The 18,200-nt window shown below is 62.6% G+C and overlaps 3 protein-coding genes across 4 annotated transcripts in view; 2 read left to right on the forward strand and 1 right to left on the reverse strand.

Moving 5' to 3' along the window:
- The window catches only part of TNMD (tenomodulin), a 32,923-nt gene extending 29,791 nt beyond the window's left edge, over positions 1-3,132 (forward strand). The window contains 3 exon segments of the mRNA XM_077186165.1: positions 848-1,001; positions 2,220-2,392; positions 2,923-3,132. Of these exon segments, the coding sequence (XP_077042280.1) occupies positions 848-1,001; positions 2,220-2,392; positions 2,923-3,132 (537 nt within the window).
- Positions 3,133-5,103: 1,971 nt separating this feature from the next.
- On the reverse strand, positions 5,104-10,515 carry TSPAN6 (tetraspanin 6). Of its 2 annotated transcripts, XM_054641542.2 has the most exons (8): positions 10,393-10,515; positions 10,110-10,298; positions 9,562-9,636; positions 8,905-9,003; positions 8,471-8,626; positions 7,751-7,834; positions 5,996-6,095; positions 5,104-5,787 (listed from the first exon to the last, which is right to left on the reverse strand). In XM_054641542.2, exons 1-7 carry the CDS (start codon positions 10,477-10,479, stop codon positions 6,027-6,029), a joined length of 759 nt encoding a protein of 252 aa, XP_054497517.1. In that variant the 5' UTR covers positions 10,480-10,515; the 3' UTR covers positions 5,104-5,787; positions 5,996-6,026. The 2 variants fall into 2 exon arrangements, with proteins under 2 accessions (XP_054497517.1, XP_077042177.1); XM_077186062.1 differs by lacking the exon at positions 9,562-9,636.
- A 2,184-nt stretch (positions 10,516-12,699) lies between these two features.
- On the forward strand, positions 12,700-17,410 carry SRPX2 (sushi repeat containing protein X-linked 2). The gene is made up of 10 exons (XM_054641737.2): positions 12,700-13,062; positions 14,816-14,899; positions 14,986-15,177; positions 15,292-15,468; positions 15,856-15,982; positions 16,081-16,202; positions 16,309-16,488; positions 16,606-16,739; positions 16,810-16,931; positions 17,215-17,410. The coding sequence occupies exons 1-10, from the start codon at positions 13,002-13,004 to the stop codon at positions 17,393-17,395; spliced, it is 1,380 nt and encodes a 459-aa protein (XP_054497712.1). The 5' UTR covers positions 12,700-13,001; the 3' UTR covers positions 17,396-17,410.
- Positions 17,411-18,200: the final 790 nt, after the last annotated feature.

Below are 18,200 nucleotides of genomic sequence, written 5' to 3' on the forward strand. Positions count from 1 at the left end.
CTTCAGCAGAACATTGCCCCGGGTAGAGAGCTGAGATGTAAAAGCCAGTGAGATAAATGTAGATTTAAGCTCCAGTCATGTCTTCTTGGAGCCTGCACGCTGCCAGGTCCTGCAGGCAGCACCTCCCCGACCCTGCAGCTTCCACCAGAGACTCCAAAAATGACCCAGTCTGGGTCGGGTTGTGTTGGCTCCATCCTGTGACTTCCCAAAGCCGTAAGGAAAAACTCTATAAAAGAGATATACAGCTCTGGATGCCTTCTGGAGAGAAAAACACTTTTTGCCAGCTTGCTCTATGGGCTACCACCACCAACACAGACAATGTTGCCTTGGCAGAGAGCTCAGCGCAGACCCATCCCATAATCTTTATATATCTCCCTCCCTAAGTGCCTGCCAAAACACACCACGGACTAATGCAACGGCAGAGACATGTGGTATAAATTACTGAACACAGCCGTGCAAAGAATTTCTGTGAGGAGTAAATTAAAGTGTTCGATCAAAAAATCAGCAGCAGAAGGAGAGAGGAATTAAATCCTAGGAGCGAAGTAGAGCAGAGGTGGTTTAAACTTGGGTTTTAAATTACTTGGGGGGCTCCAGAAGGCTCTTCCAGATAGTGGGGACTGGGCAGGAAAAGGGTCTTGGGTGATGAACTAAGAGAGAGGAGAGCAGGATGGTAAGGGCTGTCAGGGTATTGTGTGTGCATCCCATGAACACCACGAGCCAAGGCAGGTGGAGCCCAGCTGCTCTCTGGGAAGGGCAGAGGTGCCTCTAAGCCAAGGGGAGGAGAAGCAGCCAGTGCTGGGAGCAGGGTGTCTCACCACGCCAGGGTAATGTCTTGCTCTTCTTCCAGGGACAAGAAATCACCACCACCTACTTTGAGCAGTCTGTGGTCTGGGTGCCTGGGGAAAAGCCCATTCAGAACAAGGAATTCCTGAGGAGCTCCAAAATTTTTGACATCTGCAAAAATGTGACCATCTTCTGGATCCACCCCACACCAATAGCAGGTACAAGGAGCCATCTCCTCCCCAAGGGGCTCATGAGCCCTCCTCTCACTGGGAACAGCCCTGCCTGTGGCCCCTGCCATGTCCCCTCTGTGCCATGCTGGGAGCCCACTTTCACAGCCTCGTGTACATCTCAGGCATGAACACTGTGTTGCCCATGACCACAGGAGATCCTGGCCAATGTAATAGCAGGGGCTGAGGATTCTCTCTACAAAGCACTTGTTTCTGCCAGCTCCCCGCCGCCCTGCACTTTGCAGAGTGGCCACCCTCCTCATAACAAGGGAGAAAAAAAAAAAAAAATAATCCCTTGTACCTGCAAAGAAAGCAGCGCTGCTGGAAACTGGGACGCCTAAATCCTCGACACCACATGAACATCAGAGTGTGAGCAGACATCTGCATCTAAATCACACGGCGGGGTTGCCACCTCCAGCTGCTCACTGCACAGCCCTCGCAGAGGTTGTGGCCTCTGAGATGTGCTGCTGTAATTACCTGCTCTCTCTAACCCACTTCCAGCCGAATGAGGCAGTTTAAAAATCCCTGCTGAGCAAACTCCCTCTGCTCTGCAGCCACAGAGGCACATGGCATTGCTCACAGGTACTGGCCAGCTCACCTGTGCTCCGGAGGGCAGGTGGGCACCAGAGCTCCCTGGTGCAGAGGGAGGCTGGTGTCCCTGACTGCTGTCCCCTTTCTGCTTCCTTGTCCCTGCTTTTGGACCACCTGCAGCAGTGTCCTGGCTCAGTGGGTCCAGCTGGGCCACCAAGGTGCATCCAAAGCCTTTGCCAGGACAGCAGTGTCCCAAGGCTTGTATGGCACCTTCACTAGCAAAGGAAATTATTGCTGCTGTGGTTCTTTCCTAAGCTAAGAGAGCTGAAACTGAGCATAATGTGCCCCAAATCATGTTGCTCTGATGGGGCTCTACAAATCCACCCCCAGCAGCAGAGCCCAGCAGGAGGATGTGCTTCTGCACACCCACAGCCCCATGCAGGAGATGCCAACAGCACCCACCCATGGGCATGGGGATGGAATGGGCCATTGTCTCCCTCAGCCCTGCCCCAGGCTGGGTGAGAGCAGGAGGCAGTGGAGCACTGGCTTGCAGTGGCTTTTCGTGTACCCTGGCACACGTACCCTGGCACCAAACTCTGGTAGAGACATTAATTCTTGCTGCTGCATTTGTGCCCTGTTCCGTGGTTATTGGCAGTGACATTTGGACTCTCCCTGTAGCTCCTGAGCTGGCCAACCTTGAAGGGGCAGAAGAAGAAGAGCCTGAGCTGCAGATGGACAGCCAGAGCTGGCTGGACGGGGAGAAGGAACACGAGCTGGAGGAGGACACGCAGGCAGGGCCCAAGCGTCGGGCACGGCAGCTCACCGAGGAGGAGCTGCCTGTCAATGACTACGTGAGTGAGAGAAACCCACCCTGGGCTGCCTGCCTGAGGGAGAGAAACCCACCCTGGGGTGCCCTGCCTGAGGGAGAGAAACCCACCCTGGGCTGCCTGCCTGAGTGAGGGACCCCCACCCTGGGCTGCCCTGCCTGAGTGAGAGAAACCCACCCTGGGCTGCCTGCCTGAGGGAGGGACCCCCACCCTGGGCTGCCCTGCCTGAGTGAGGGACCCCCACCCTGGGCTGCCCTGCCTGAGTGAGAGAAACCCACCCTGGGCTGCCCTGCCTGAGTGAGGGACCCCCACCCTGGGCTGCCCTGCCTGAATGAGGGACCCCCACCCTGAGCTGCCCTGCCCACCGTCCTGGCCATGGTCAGGAGTGCCCCCCCAGCTGTGCTCCTTGGGATGATGATGCCCTGTGCATGCCCTGGGGGTGTCTCCACGCCTCCGGGGAGCCCTGCTCCTGCCCTGGGGTGCCCAGGTGATTGGAAAGGTTGCCCGGGTGCCTCAGCCACGCAGCCCCCTCTGACTGCGCCTCTTGCCGGCAGTCGGAGAACGGGCTGGAGTTCCACCCTCTGTGGGATGAGCGGGGCTACTGCTGTGCCCAGTGCCGCCGTGCCCACCGCTACTGCCGGCGGGTGTGCGAGCCGCTGCTGGGCTACTACCCCTACCCGTACTGCTACCAGGGCGGCAGGGTCATCTGCCGCGTCATCATGCCCTGCAACTGGTGGATCGCGCGGATGCTGGGCAGGGTGTAGCGGGGCCGTGCCCGCTGCCAGCCTCCAGGAGCCCGCTGGCACACCGGCAGCACCGCGGGGCACGGCCCGGCCGGTGATCCCGCACCCTGCCTGGGCAGTGCCCGGTGAGCTCCCAGCCCTGCCTGGGCACTGCCCGGTGATCCCGCACCCTGCCTGGGCACTGCCCGGTGATCCCGCACCCTGCCCGGCCGGTGCCCGGTGATCCCAGCCCTGCCCGGGCACTGCCCGGTGATCCCGCACCCTGCCCGGGCACTGCCCGGTGATCCCAGCCCTGCCCGGGCACTGCCCGGTGATCCCCGCCGGCCGCGGCACCGCCCGGGCTGTGACCCCGCACGCTGCGCTGCCCCCGCGGGGCTGCGGGAGCCAGGCTGAGCAGCAAGAGGCAAACAATAAAGGTCCTGTATGAGCGATTGCAAAGACAATGGAAAGTCGTTCAGTCTCAGTCTGATGCTCAAGGGGTCTGCGAAGGGATCTGAGTGCGCGGCTGCCTCCAGGAGCACCCACAGCTCAGTGCGGGCGCTGCAGCCTGCGGAGCGCCCTGCAGCTGCTGCTGGGGGCTGCTCAGCATGGCCTGACCTCCCGTTCCAGCGTGCTCCCATGTGCTCAGTTCAGCTGCTGACAGCTCAGGGGTGCCACCAGTCCCCGCTGCAGCTGTGGCAGCACAGGCACAGGGAGCTGGCACAAGGAGCTCCCTGAGGAACCGAGCACACACCCAGCCACAGCTGCTGCCAGCAAGGCTTCTGTCCCTGCTCAGTGTCCAGGCAGGTGACCAGGGTGCAGCCCATGCCTTTGCCAGGACATCCAGAACACCTCTCCAAATTCAAGTGAGTTGTCTATGGCAGTGCTATTTAACCAGGTAAGATCCACACCCCCTGATGGCTGCAGTGCTTCTGCTGCCTGTGGGGATGAGTGGGCTTGCACCAGCCTCCACAACCCTTGCTGGTTTTCCTGCAGCTCCTTGGAAACCTCTGGGCTCCCTGGGCCAGCCCTGCCAGAACCATCCCCGTTCACCTGGCATCACTGGGTGCCCCAGGAGGAATCTGCCTGCAGGGGCACAGAGCAGGGCAGGGTCCTTCCCTCTGGGCAGGGTTGAAGATGACAATGGGTTTATCCAAACCCATTCCTGTCTCTCGTGTGTCCCTGCCCTGTCTCCATCCATGCATTCACTGCCCTTAGCCAGTCTCCAGCCCAGCTCTGACACATTCTGCCTCCCCATCCCGAGCCAGGAGGAGCTGACAACAGCCTGATTTACTCACCTGGGATAAATGAACACGAGGGTTTGGGGCGTTTCCCTCCCTCAGCAGCCAGGCTGGCCCATACCAGGGCATTGTTGGGGCAGCTCACCCAGCACCCAGGCAGCTTTGGCCAGAGGGGTGACACTGATAAAGGGCCACCACTGCTGGTGGTGGTTTCCCTGCTCTGGTTACACCTGCCTCCTCCCTAGCAACAGGACAGGCAGACACAGCTCGTTTGAGTTCAGTGCCCGAGACCCAAAAACCCCCCAAGCTTGGCAGAGGAGTGCTTCACTGCAGCACCAGGCTCACAAAGGCAGAGGCTTGCTGACAAAACAGCCCAAAAATGAGCAGTAACAAATTAATTTAAAAGCTTGAATGCACATTTCTTGCCCTGGGGAGCAGCTGGGGCCTGGCACTTCCCTGCCCTTTGCTCCAAGCCAGCTGCCAGCAGGCCAAGGATGGCTCACACTGGGCTGAAGTTACTCACCCTGCTCCTGGGCTGGGGTGCTCCAGGCCCTCTCCTCCAGCACTGTTACACAACCACTGTTATGAAGAAAATTCAATTACAGAAGTTATTTGCAGGCAGAAGTGCACCAGTGCACATTGGAGGAATGCAAACTGCAGTGGCCAGAGGTTCCTGGCTGGCCCAGAGTGAGCAGATCAGCCCAGGGGGCACTTGCTGCTCTTCAAGCAGAGGAATTTCCAGGACATGAAAAGTCAAGGAGGTTTCATAGAGTAAAATATCTTAATATTTATTGTGTCTCAGGACAAAAAGAATTCTACTCAATACATAAAATGAGTTGAAGCAGCATATAATACTGACAATCAAGTCACAGCTGAATCGGTGCAAGGACACCTACCAAGGTAAAGGCACCAGGAGCTACATCACCAAACCTCACTACAGCTTAAAAGAACCACTACAGCCCGTCCTTAAAGAAGTACAACTATAAAAAAGTATATAAAACCCAGGGAGGGAGGAGGCAGCTTGGCAACAACCTTGCTGAGCCAAGGCTTCAGGCAGGCAGGACTGTGTTTAACAGCCCTGTCTCAAGAACAACTGTGTCTGGAGAGTGAGGGGATGTCCAGGGGCTGCCCAAGGCAAGGGGAAGCAGCCCTTTCCCAGTGGAGGCACTGAAGATGAGCACTGGGACACGTGGGAGCTGTGCTGAACCGGCACAGGCAGCTCAGCACAGTGTGGCACTCGGGGCAGCAGCTGGGGGCTGCAGCCACCACACCAGTTATTCTCCCAGGCAGTGGCACAGCAGAGTAGTGTCAGGACAAGTCCCTGAGTGCAGCAGGACAGCTGCTGCACTCCTTTCTATGAGCTAGTTGAGAAGAAGATCAGTCAGTTCAAAGCAAGATTTCACGACGTGGCATCCAGAGGAAAACTGGAGGTGGAGGCATCCTCCCCAGGCATTCCCTGCAATGCACACAGAGAGTGTTAGCAGGCAGGATGGATTTATATGGATTTATGCACAGGCTGAAATGGCACAGGGTAAAACGACACAGCAGACCTGGTCTTGCAGGCGCCCTCTAACCCTAAACCCCCCAGATGTGGTACCCCCACCCCATGGGTAACCAGCAGCAGCCAGGGGGGCAGAGGCAGCCCCCTAGACTTACAGACATACCCAGGCACAGGCACAGAGTGCTGGGGGCCAGCTACACCATCTCATACTGATTGTTGGTGATGTACCGGGACAGGCAGCAGGACAGGATGATGCCAATCAACTGAAAAAGAGAAAAAACAAACCCTGCATGTCAGAGGCAGCCAACACCAGGGAGAGGTGTTTTCAGGAGAAAACCTGACAAACTGATCCAGGGTTTTATGAAATGCAAGGATGGACAGTGGGATTTACAAACCACAGCAGGGGCTGCTGCACCCTGCTTCAGAATCACTGAAAGTGGCTGAAGCACAGGATCCTGGCAGCACCAACTAAACAAGCTCCTCACAAGAGATGCTCAAAGTCCCATCCCATTACAAGTTGCTACGTGAAGCATTGACTGTTTTATGGTAATTGCAGAGATTACACAGGTACCAGGAGTGTCACAGCCAATTACACAGCCACTGGAGAATGGCAGCACCTCTCCCTGCTGCAAGGACGCTGGGGAAGCAAGGCTGCTGCTCTCACATCAGGAAGGTACTGCTATCACACGTGCTCTGTTATCACAACACAGCCTCCCAGCACCCGTGCAGACTCCAGGGCCAGATCCTGCATGACTCTGACCTCCACAAGCCAGATTAGAGGTACATCAGCACAACGGCTGCTCCCTGGCTGAGGTGTGACCCAGCCAAGCTTGTCGAGGGGGCGATAAAAGCCAGGAACTGGTGGCAATGCCCAAGCCTGCCATCAGCTGAGATAATGCTGCAGCTGGGAGTGTGTGTGCAGGTCACCACTGGTGTATGGGGCACATCTCAGTGAGCCCAGAGCCAGCCCAGCCCAGCCAGGGAGCAGCGGGCACAGCGGAGCAGCTCCGGCTCTCGGGCTCTCCCAAAGCACTCAGTACCACTCCCCAGTTCAGTCCATCTGTACAGAAAACACACAGTGACAAGCTCAGACAGCTGAGTATCTCACAGGTTCCTGCTCCCCAGCCTGCAGCCTCAGCCAGCAGCACCTTGCTGCTCACACCACAGCCACTGGGTGCTGGGTCAAGGGGAGGCAGAATGTGAGCCCCTCCAAAGGCAGGGCTGCCTGCTCAGCCCCAGAGCCCAGCACGCTGGCCCAGTGCAGCTGGAGGAGGGCCAGCTGCACATCCTGCAGCGTCGGAAAGCCCTCGGCACCTCGGGAAAGCCCCGGCCGGGGGCAGGGGCCTCCCGCTTCCTGCCGGGACACAGCTCTGGAGCTGGGGCTGGGGCTGGCCAGCACACTAATGCTGCTGCTGGAAGTGCCCTGCACGATAAAGTGAAGGAGACATTGCAGCAGAGGACATAGGGCAGGGGAGGGTGGTCAGCCACCAGCACAAGCGGTGCCACACCAGCACTCACGACAACCCCACCAGAGAGGAGCGATGCCAAGCACCCTCCTGATAACAGTGTGGGTGGGTAGGAAAAGGGAGGGCACAGATCTGATCCCTGCCAACAGCAGGCGCAGAGTTCGTCCATCTCCGTTTGTTTTTGCTTGGAGCCTGTTCTTTCAGAGAGAAGATCTTTCCAAATAAACCTGGGCTCAAGGAAACAGAGCTGGGGCTTCAGGCCTGGGTGTGAGAGACTGGGGCCTGCACAGCAGTCAGAATGAATCCAAGGGGAATCCACAGAGTAGCTGCTCCTCCCTGACTGAAACCAACTGTGCCTTTTGTACACACCAGACTTTGCACTGAAATTAAATCCCTCTGGAGACGTGCTGGCTTCACCCTGCCCTCCTCCCGAGCCAGACAAGGAGATTTACCTGGAAACAAGCGATGCCAAAGGAGATTCCGGCCACAACGCTCATCTTGGACTCCATTGTTGACGTTACCAGGAAAAAACAACCCTGCAGAGGAAGCCAAGCAAGCACGTGGATCCAGTGCTTTGCACCCCCAGGAGCACAGAGCAGCTCCTCCCCAAAGCTCCAGGGGAAGATGCTCCTGCAGGCAGCAGGGGGGTCCTGGCTGACCCCTCCTGCCAGGCCCCAGCAAAGCCATTTCCAGTGTCCCAGCCCAGATGCCTTACCAAGGGCAGCACTGCCCTTGGGCTGCTCCCAGCCTGAGCCAGGTGACTCATCAGAGGAACCCTTGCATCACCCAACCATCCCTGTGGATGAGGTCACAGGCCCTCAGCACCGGGTCAGGACTTTGCACCCAAGGGAGATGTCAGCACTGCTGAAACAAACTTTACTGGGAAGCTCCTTCCTCACTCACCTGTTCTTCAAAACACAAATCCCCAAAGGCCCATGCTTGGGTCTGGCTGGGCCCTGATCTTGAAGCAAGGAGTGAGGCAAGCTCAGACAGAAGGGAGGATTCCATAACCTTACCCACTCCAGGGGAGCCCCTGGGCCACTGAACATCAGCATCAATAGGGCAGTTCTCCTTCCCAGCCTGCCAGGAACAAACTAACCCCCCTGCACACACCCATCCCTGGCCTTCCCACCTCTAGGGCCAGCAGGAAGGCTTTTCTGAGCTTAACTTACATTCACAAACACTTTCAGCTGGGCCTTGTTTGGATCTTTGAGATCTTCCTCCGAGCAGTCGTTCGGGTTCTTGCAGCAGCTGCTGGGGATACCCTTCTGGCTGAAGTACTCAGTCCTCTCCCAGTCAGAATAGTTCTGCACTCCACAGCAGTGCAGCTGGAGTGGGAAGCACATGTGGGGAGCCTGGTCACACCAGGGAACTGACCCCTGCTCCCCCACCACTGCCATGGCTCCCCCATCTCACCCAGCATCTGCCAAATTCCAAAGCCTGTGAGGGAATGCTGGTGCCACAGAGGCCAGAGGGGACACCCTGGGCCAGGGCAGCATTCCCACCTGGGAATGGGATGGCTCTCACCCATCCCCACCTGCTGCCAGCCTGGGCTCTCAGCCATCCCCACCTGGGGCTCTCAGCCATCCCCACCTGGGGCTCTCACCGTTCTCTGGATGGTGTCCACAGCCTCGCTGTGTGGATCTGCAGTCGCGTTGTAGTTCTTCAAGGCCAGGTCCAGGTTGCTCTCAAAGCTGGTCTTTATCTGTAGGACAGAGGTGTCAGGGCCCTGCTGTCCCTCCTGCCCTGCTGTCCCTCCTGTCCTGCGTTAGTCACCGCTGGGGATGGCAGCAGTGACTCTGGCCATGGCCAGCAGCCATTTCCCAGCACAGGCAATTAAAGGCTGTATTAGAGGGCAGGCTGGATGCACTGTGGCAGCAGGGATGCTGTCTGTAATAACAAGGAGCTGCACCGTGCCAGCTCCCTCCCAAGCAGGCACAGAAACCCTCCCAGGAGCTTTAATTACTGAAATTATTGCAGAAGATAGACCAAAGCCAGAAATTACAGTCCAGGGCTACTCTGCCTGTTCTGATGGAGGGACAACGTGCTGTGCTGGACTGACCCTGCACCCAGGCTGCTCCTTCTGGGTCCTTACAGGGACCAAGCTGCTCTTTGCGCTGGTTTAACCCTATCTTTGCCAAACTAAGCACCGCTCCCAGGCAGCCCCTCTGTCCCTCGGTGACATCTGCGACTGCACTGGGGTAAAAGCATCATCAAACTCACTCTGCAGCACTGGGAGACGGCAGTGGCCACCCAGACTCACCTCGTGCCTGAAGACGAACCCCACGATGGCGGCCACCAGGACGATGAGGAAGATGAGGGACAGGAGCATGGCATACTGCGGGCAGAAAGGATGGGACGGGAGGGGATGGAGGGGATGGGGCAGGACGGGAGGGGATGGGACAGGAGGGGAGAGTGGAGGAGGTGAGGATGGGACAGGATGGGACGGGACGCGACGGGACGGGACGGGATGGGATGGGACAGGATGGGGAGAGTGGAGGAGGAGAGGATGGGACAGGACAAGATGGGATGGGACGGGAGGGGAGAGTGGAGGAGGAGAGGATGGGACAGGACAGGATGGGATGGGACAGGATGGGGAGAGTGGAGGAGGAGAGGATGGGACAGGACAGGATGGGATGGGACGGGAGGGGGAGTGGAGGAGGAGAGGATGGGGTAGGACAGGATGGGACGGGGTAGGGCAGGGATGGGACCAGACAGGAATAGGATGGGGTGTTTCGGGATGGATCAGGACGGGTCGGGATGGATCAGGAGAGGAGGGGGCTCCATCCCGCCCTGTCCCAGGCCACCCACCAGCTTGAGCATCCAGGTGCTGCCGCGGCAGGTGGCGAAGCAGCCGAAGGTGCCCAGGAGGACAACGACGGTGCCAGCGCCCACCAGCACGAACGGGACATTGGTGGCTTTCTCGTCCAGCAGGGAGAAGTAGACGGCCAGGCTCACCCTACCCCAGATGCCCACGGCCAGCAGCACAATGCCCGACACCTGGTGGGAAGAGGGGAAAGCCGCGGTGGCTCGCGACTGTCGCGACAGGGCGGCGCAGCCGCGGCGTGCGGCGGGGGAAAGGGCGGGCGCTCACCCAGAAGACGAAGGTGTAGGTGAGCAGGACGCTCTTGAGGCAGGTGATCACCGGCTTGGTCTGCAGCCGCCGCGACGGGGACGCCATGGCCGACACGGGGCGGCTGCGGGACGGGCGGGGCGGGGCGGGGCCTCGCGACACGCCCCGGACACGCCCCGGACACGCCCCCGCGCGGGCCGGGCCCGCCCCCCGCCGGAGGAGCCCGAGCGCTCACGGAAACGGCCGAGCGAGCCGGCCGGCACCGTGCTCTGCGCCACTCCTCCCGCAGAGGGCGCCCCGGCCAGCCCTGCCAGGGGCCACCTCGTGTCCTGCGACACCCCCTGTCCTGTGACACCCCCGTCCTGTCGCCCCCTGTCCCCTGTCACCCCCTGTCCTGCGACACCCCCTGTCCTGTGACACCCCCTGTCCCCTGTCACCCCCTGTCCTGTGACACCCCCTGTCCCCTGTCACCCCCTGTCCCCTGTCACCCCCTGTCCTGTGACACCCCCTGTCCTGCGACACCCCCTGTCCCCTGTCCCCCCCTGTCCTGTGACACTCTGTCCCCTGTCACCCCCTGTCCTGTGACCCCCCTGTCCTGTGACACCCCCTGTCCTGTGACACCCCCTGTCCCCTGTCACCCCCTGTCCCCTGTCACCCCCTGTCCTGTGACACCCCCTGTCCCCTGTCACCCCCTGTCCCCTGTCACCCCCTGTCCTGTGACACCCCCTGTCCCCTGTCACCCCCTGTCCTGTGACACCCCCTGTCCTGTGACCCCCCTGTCCCGTGACACCCCCTGTCCCCTGTCACCCCCTGTCCCCTGTGACCCCCCTGTCCTGTGACCCCCCCTGTCCCCTGTCACCCCCTGTCCTCTGTCACCCCCTGTCCTGTCGCCCCCTGTCCCCTGTCACCCCCTGTCCTGTGACACTGTCCCCTGTCACCCCCTGTCCTGTGATCCCCCTGTCCCCTATCAACCCCTGTCCCCTGTCACCCCCTGTCCTGTAACATCCCCTATCCACTGTGACCCCCTGTCTGCTGTCACCCCCTGTCCTGTGACACGCCTGTCTTGTGACACCGCCTGTCCCGGGCCACCCTCTGTCCCGTGACACTCCCTATCCGTTGTCACCCCCTGTCCGGAGCCATCCCCTGTCCTGTGACACACCCTTGTCTGGTGTCACCTCCTGCCTGTCCCCTGTCACGACCTGTCCGGTATCATCTGCTGTCTAGCCCGTGCCACCCCGTACCTATCCCTGCTACCTCCTGTCCAGTGCCACTCCCTGCTTAGCCCGTGTCACCCTCTCTCCAGTGCCACCCACTGCCTCCCCCGTGCCACCGCCTGCTGGTGTCACCCCCTGCTTGCCTCATGCCACCTCCTACCTGCTCGGCGCCACCCGCTGCCACCTCCCGCCTGTCCCGTGCCACCCGGTGCCACCCCTTGCCCGACCCATGCCATCGTTCCCTGCCTCCCCGGTGCCACCGCCTGCCTGTCCCGTGCCACCTCCTGCGCGGTGCCAGCCAGCGCCAGTCCCTGCTCTCCTGCTGCAGCCCTGCCGTGCCCCACCCCGTGTCCAGGCGTCCAGCGGGACAGCCACCCCGCGCCCGGCACATGGCACTGCCAGCACGCCAACAGCGCCGGCTGAGCCCTGCCGGGGTGTCCCGGGGGTGTCCCCGGCCTGGGGCGGGCTGCGGGGTCCCCACCCCGGCAGCCGCAGCCCCTCCCGGCTGCCCTCTCCTGCCTGCGACAGTCATTAATTAGCGCTCTCCCAGCCTGGCCGACACATAATTAATTAGCCCATTGAGCCAGCAGCGCGTCCCCCCCGGCACACCCCACGGAGCGCTCCTACCTGGCCGTGCCAGCCCATCCCTTCTCCCTGCCCAGCGGAGCCCCGGCCCCGGCTCCTGCCCCGGCTCCTGCCCCGCCTGCCCGACCCCAGCGGCTCCTGCCCCGGCTCCTGCCCCGGCTCCTGCCCCGGCTCCTGCCCCGGCTCCTGCCCCGCCTGCCCGACCCCAGCGGCCCCGGCCCCGGCTCCTGGCCCCTGACAAAGCGCTGCGGTCCCCGTGCCTCGGGGGGCCGGGCTGCGGCAGGGAACAGACCCCAGCTGGAAGCGCTTTTCTCGGCAGCGGGCTCGGAGCCTTCCGTCTGCAGCGGGGTCTCTCCTCCCTCCCTCCCTCCCTCCCTCTGGCAGGAGGTGGGAAGGGGGACCTGGCTCCTGCGGTTTGGTGCTCGCCCCTGCAGGCCCCGCGTTCCCGGAGCCCGTCAGGGCTGGCACGGGCTGGGCTTGGCTCTGTCCTGTGTCCAAACAGGCTCCTGGCTCTTCTGCTCGCAGAAGAAAGCCTCTTACAACTTTTTAAAGCCCCGGAGAAGCAGGAGGCGCGTCGAAAAACGGGCCATCCTGGGATTTATTATTTTTTACAATCTCATCATTTTGGGCCTGACTCACGGCTTTTGAATGTTTGGGATGGGCAGCCAAGGGGGAAAGTAAGTTTGCTCAGCAGAAGCGGAGCGGGCAAGCAGGAGCGACAGACATCAGGCGGCAGAGGGGGCCGTCCCCTGCCTCCAGCTCCTCTCCATCCTCGCCAGGGCCCGCGGCTGCTCCCGGCCCCAGCACGGCGGGAGGGCTGCCCAGCCCGGCATGGCAGCCCCCGTGCTGCTGCTGCTCCTCGCCAGGCTGGTGTCATCCACGTGGCACGAAGGTGAGCGCGGGCTGTGCGGGCACCGCGGGCTCCTGGGGGTGGCAGCGTGCGCCTTCTGCCCCTGCTGAGGGCTCCTGGTGGGAAGGGATGGAGGGAGCCCGGGAACGGCGATGCCGGGAGAGCATCGGTGCCTGAGGAATGGGGTGGCTGTGCGGGTGAGCTGTGGGTACAGGGAGGAACGGAGGGGGTGCTGGCAGGCACCCAGGGAGGAGCAGAAAGCCAGCCTGCCTTCCTCACACCCCCACCCGCAGCTTCCCGCTGACTGCCTGCTCCCGCGGGGCCGCAGATGTGAGCTGGACCGAGCCCACACTCCTGACTGCCCCATGGCTGGGTCACGGGCTTTGTTTGGGGTGATTTCCCCTCCCTGCCCCATGGCTGGGTCACAGGCTTTGTTTGGGGTGATTTCCCCTCCCTGCCCCACGGCTGGGTCACAGGCTTTGTTTGGGGTGATTTCCCCTCCCTGCCCCATGGCTGGGTCACGGGCTTTGGGGTGATTTTCCCTCCCATCCCCTCCCCTGGCCATGCTGCCAGCACGCCTGGGGATGCTCCTGCCCCGTGCAGCGGGGCTGAGCTGGCTCCAGGTGAGGAGGAAAAGGCAGCACTGGCATGGAAGGAACATCACCATTAAATGGCACATCTGCCTGCGGGGACACCCTGCACTCTGTCCCCAGAGCCCCGGCCGGAGTCTTGGCAGCCCCACGGGAAACAGCTTCGTCTCCCAGGTCACGGATCCATCCCCACGGTGCCGTCCCTCCCCTCTGCTCCCCGAGGGCCCGTGGCAGCGTGAGAGGGCAGCTGGATAAACGCGCTGCGGAACGGGCGGGCTCGTGGGGCGCGGGGGCGAGCCGCTCCACAGTGAATGAAGTTCACTTTGGGAAGATCCGTAATGGAGTTTCCTCCCCGTGACGGGAGGGCTCCTGCTCCCGGCGGACACCCCCTTCCCGGAACCCGGGCCAGGGACAGGGGGACACGGTGCGGGCGCGGCTGCCGCCGTTGGGGGTGCCCGGGCCGGGCATCCCCCGTGCCCAGGGCAGCGCGGTGCGCTGGGCGGGCGGCGAGGAGGGGGCAGCGCCGGCGGGGGCCGGCGGAAACGCGGCGGAAACGTGAGCTCAGTGCTGGGGAATGCCGCGGCCGGCCGAGGCGCCCAGGGGCCGCAGCCTCTCCCCCTGCACGGCCCCCTCCCCACGGCGAGCACAGTGCCCGTGAAGGGCGCAGGGCGGCCCGCAAGGATGGCACAGGGCCGTTCTCACCCCGTCCGCGGGGCAGCACGGCTGGAGAGGAGCCAGCATCTCCGGCCGAGCCCCTCCAGCAGCTCCATCCTTCCCTGGAGCACGGGCACCCCCAGCAGCCCCCGGCCGGGCAGCGTGCTCGCCATCCCTTCCTGGGTGAGGGACGGGCAGGAAAGGGCAGGCAAGGGCAGGACAGAGAAGCTCCCTTCCCTCCCTGGGGATGCCCCGTGGCAGTGCGGTGCCATGGGAGGGGGTGGAAGGGCTTCCCGGCAGCAGAAGCTGGGGGTCGGTGCCAGCCCAGTCCGCGCCAGCGCCCGTTTCCTGCCACAACCGCGGCTGCCGCTGCCGCTGTTTAGTCTGCGGCTGGTGCCAGGCCCTCCGTGCCACCGGGGCTGGACTCCCCTCTGCCCGCTTTAACCCTTGACAGCAGCCCCAAGGACAGGCTCTGCCCAGGGCTGGGATTGCTCCTCGGTTTCGCAGCCATGAGCTGCCCTGCAGCCTGCTCGTCTCTTCCTTCCTGCCAGGCTCTGGCTACTACCTGGAGAGCCACACCAACGAGGTGTACGCAGAAGAACCCCCGCCTGAGCCCGCCCTGGATTACCGCCGAGGTAACAGCACCCAACCCATCCTCTGTGTCCTCGTGGGGAAACCGAGGCGCGGCAGATTCCTCCGTCAGCCCCCTGCTCTCCCGCAGTGCCCCAGTGGTGCGCCACGCTCACCATCCACCGCGGAGAGGCCGCCTGCCACTCGCCGCGGGGCAGCTCCTACCGCAGCAGCCTGGGGACGCGCTGCGAGCTGAGCTGCGCCCGCGGCTACCGCCTGGTGGGTCCCAGCGCCGTGCACTGCCTGCCCAGCCGCCACTGGTCGGGGATGGCGTACTGCCGACGTGAGTGCCCCCGGCCCTGCCCTGCCAGCCCCCCTCAGCACCCAGCCCTGGGGGCTCTGCCCGCCCGCACGGCCGGCAGCCGCTGCCCTCCCCTCTCTGCTCTCTCCACCCCAGAAATCCGGTGCCACGTGCTGCCCGCGGTGCTGCGGGGCTCCTACGTGTGCTCAGCGGGCGTGCAGATGGATTCCCGCTGCGACTACACCTGCCAGCCCGGCTACCAGCTGGAGGGCGACCGGAGCCGCATCTGCATGGAGGATGGGCGCTGGAGCGGCAGCGAGCCAGTCTGTGTAGGTAAATCCTCCCCCTTTGTAGGTGAATTCACGCCCTGTGTAGGTGAATTCTCCCCCTGTGTAGGTGAATTCTCCCCCTGTGTAAGTAAATTCTCCCCCCGCGCTGCTGGGGCACGCAGGGGCTCATCACCCGTGCCTGGGGTGTCTGCAGGTGTCACCCCACAGCCAACCCTGGCATTTCCTGCACCTCCCTCCCTTGGGACCCCTGTCCCTGTCCCTGCAGTGCCATTAGCCCTGAAACACTGGCACCAGCCCGGGACTGGGGCACTCAGCACTGGCTTTACAGCAGCTCCGGGTGGCTCCGAGGTGCCCGGGGTGGTTCAACACCGCTCTCACGGCTCAGCCAAGGCACCCACAGGTTCCATGAATCCCTCTCTCCCTCTGGCAGATCTGGAGCCTCCCAAGATCCGCTGCCCAGACTCCCGGGAGCGCATAGCAGAGCCGGGCAAGCTGACTGCCACCGTGTACTGGGACCCTCCCCGCGTCAGGGACTCTGCTGACGGTGTCATCAAGAGGTGAGGGCAGAGGCGCTGCGGGCACTGCCAGCGGGGGCTGGGGGCCGTGCCGGGGCCGCTGCCCGGGGTGCCGATGCACAAACCCGTCTGTGGGTCAGGGTGATGCTGCGGGGCCCGGAGCCCGGCTCGGAGCTCCCCGAAGGAGAGCATGTGATCCGCTACACCGCCCACGACCAGGCTTACAACCGCGCCAGCTGCAAGTTCAGCATCCGCGTCCACGGTGAGAGCGCGGCCGCGGGCCCCCGCTGCCGCCCCAGCTGCAGCCTGCTCAGCCCTCGCTGCAGGGCACCCAGCACCCAGCCCTCAGGCACCTTCTCCCTCTGCAGTGAGGCGCTGCCCTGTCCTGAAGCCCCCGCAGAACGGGTACATCTCCTGCACCTCCGACGGCAACAACTACGGCGCCACCTGCGAGTACCTGTGCGACGGGGGCTTCGAGCGGCAGGGCACCTCCCTGCGGGTGTGCCAGTCCAGCCAGCACTGGACGGGCTCCCAGCCCCTCTGTGCTCGTAAGTGCTGCGGGCAGGGCGGGACTCGCCCAGAGCTTCGGGGGGTGCTGCCCTGTGGGTCCGAGGGGTGACGGGGGGCACGATGGTGCCTCCCCACACACTCGTGTCGTGCCCCAGCCATGCAGATCAACACGGACGTGAGCTCGGCCGCCAGCCTGCTGGATCAGTTCCACGAGAAGCGCCGCCTCTTGGTCATCTCGGCCCCCGACCCCTCGAACCGCTTCTACAAGATGCAGATCTCCATGCTGCAGGTGAGCGGAGCTGCCTGCCGCCCCCTGCCCCACCTGCACGGCCAGCACCCCTCACTGTCCCCCTCTGCAGCAAGCTGCCTGCGGGCTGGACCTGCGGCACGTCACCACCGTGGAGCTGCTGGGGCAGCCCCCGCACGAGGTGGGACGCATCCGGGAGCACCGGCTGTCCCTGGGCATCATCGAGGAGCTCAGGTAGGGCAGGCGGGGCCGTCCTGCACAGCCAGGTGGCTATTCCAGGGGACGGGGAACGGGAGTGCCACCAGCAATGGCAAAGCATGAGGTGGCAGCTGGGTTCACGAACAGCCCCTTTCTGCTGCACCAGAGGGGCTCGTGCAGTGGGGGAACCCCTGCAAGTCTGAATGCAGTGGCACCAGAGCTTCCCAGAGCTCACAGCCCCCAGCAGGAGGTGGGAGCCCGCACTGCAGGAGGACCTGAGCAGTGCAAGCCCTGAGCAGCGACCCCCTTGCACCTGCAGGCGCTACCTGCACCTCACACGCTCGCACTTCAACGCCGTGCTGCTGGACAAGGCGGGCTCGGACCGCGAGCGCTACATCGCCCCGGTGAGCCCCGACGAGCTCTTCGTGTTCATCGACACCTACCTGCTGAGCGAGCGTGAGGCAGCACGGCGGGCACAGAGCGGGGACCCCTGCGAGTGACCCCGCGCTGCCCTCCGGGCACGGACACCGCCCTTTCTGCTTCCCTAGCGGCCACTGTAGAGCAGGAGCAGGGAGCTCCGGGGAAGGGGAGCCCTCCCTGGCTGCTCTGGCACACAGAACAGAGGTGAGCAGGGACTGTGTGCCAGCAGTGTCCCCCTGCCCAGGGCCAGGAGCTGTTTCCAGTTGAGGCATGGTTCAGCCCAACAGGACCCTGCTGGGAGACACTGGAGGGCCCCTGCTCAAATCCAGGGCAGGGGGAGCCAGAGGAGCCTGGCAGGGCAGGCAGAGCAGGCAGGGCAGGCCAGCCAGCAGTGCAACAGCCTCTAGCACAGCAGCTTCAGCCTCCCCACAGCTCACCCTGTGCACGACCTGGACCCAATGCCTCCCACTCAGAAAGCCAATGGCCCCACACTCAGCAGAGCCCACAGCAGCCAGCCAGCGTGCAGTCCACCCTAAAGGGCTTTGCCATCTCCCCTGGCACTCACTCCCTCTCCCACCACCCACGGGGAACCCTTTCCGGGAACTGCTTTGGCAGTAGAATATTAAGTTGAAATAAATAGATTTGTATAAAAAGTCAGTGCTGGCACATGTGTCACTGAGAGACCTGGGAAACAAATGTTTCCTGGAGACCACAATCCCCAACCCCCCCAGGCTGACCCCACACAGCTCCATCCACCAGTGCTGCAGCTGGGGCTGGGCTGTGTATGGGGAACAGGGTGGAGAGGACAAGGAGAGAGCAGACTCTGGGACAGGGTGGTAGGAAAAAGAATGGGAAGAAATAAAAACACAATGACATTTAAAAGCA

This window comes from Agelaius phoeniceus, chromosome 14, assembly GCF_051311805.1.
Source record: "Agelaius phoeniceus isolate bAgePho1 chromosome 14, bAgePho1.hap1, whole genome shotgun sequence".
Taxonomy (NCBI): domain Eukaryota; kingdom Metazoa; phylum Chordata; class Aves; order Passeriformes; family Icteridae; genus Agelaius; species Agelaius phoeniceus.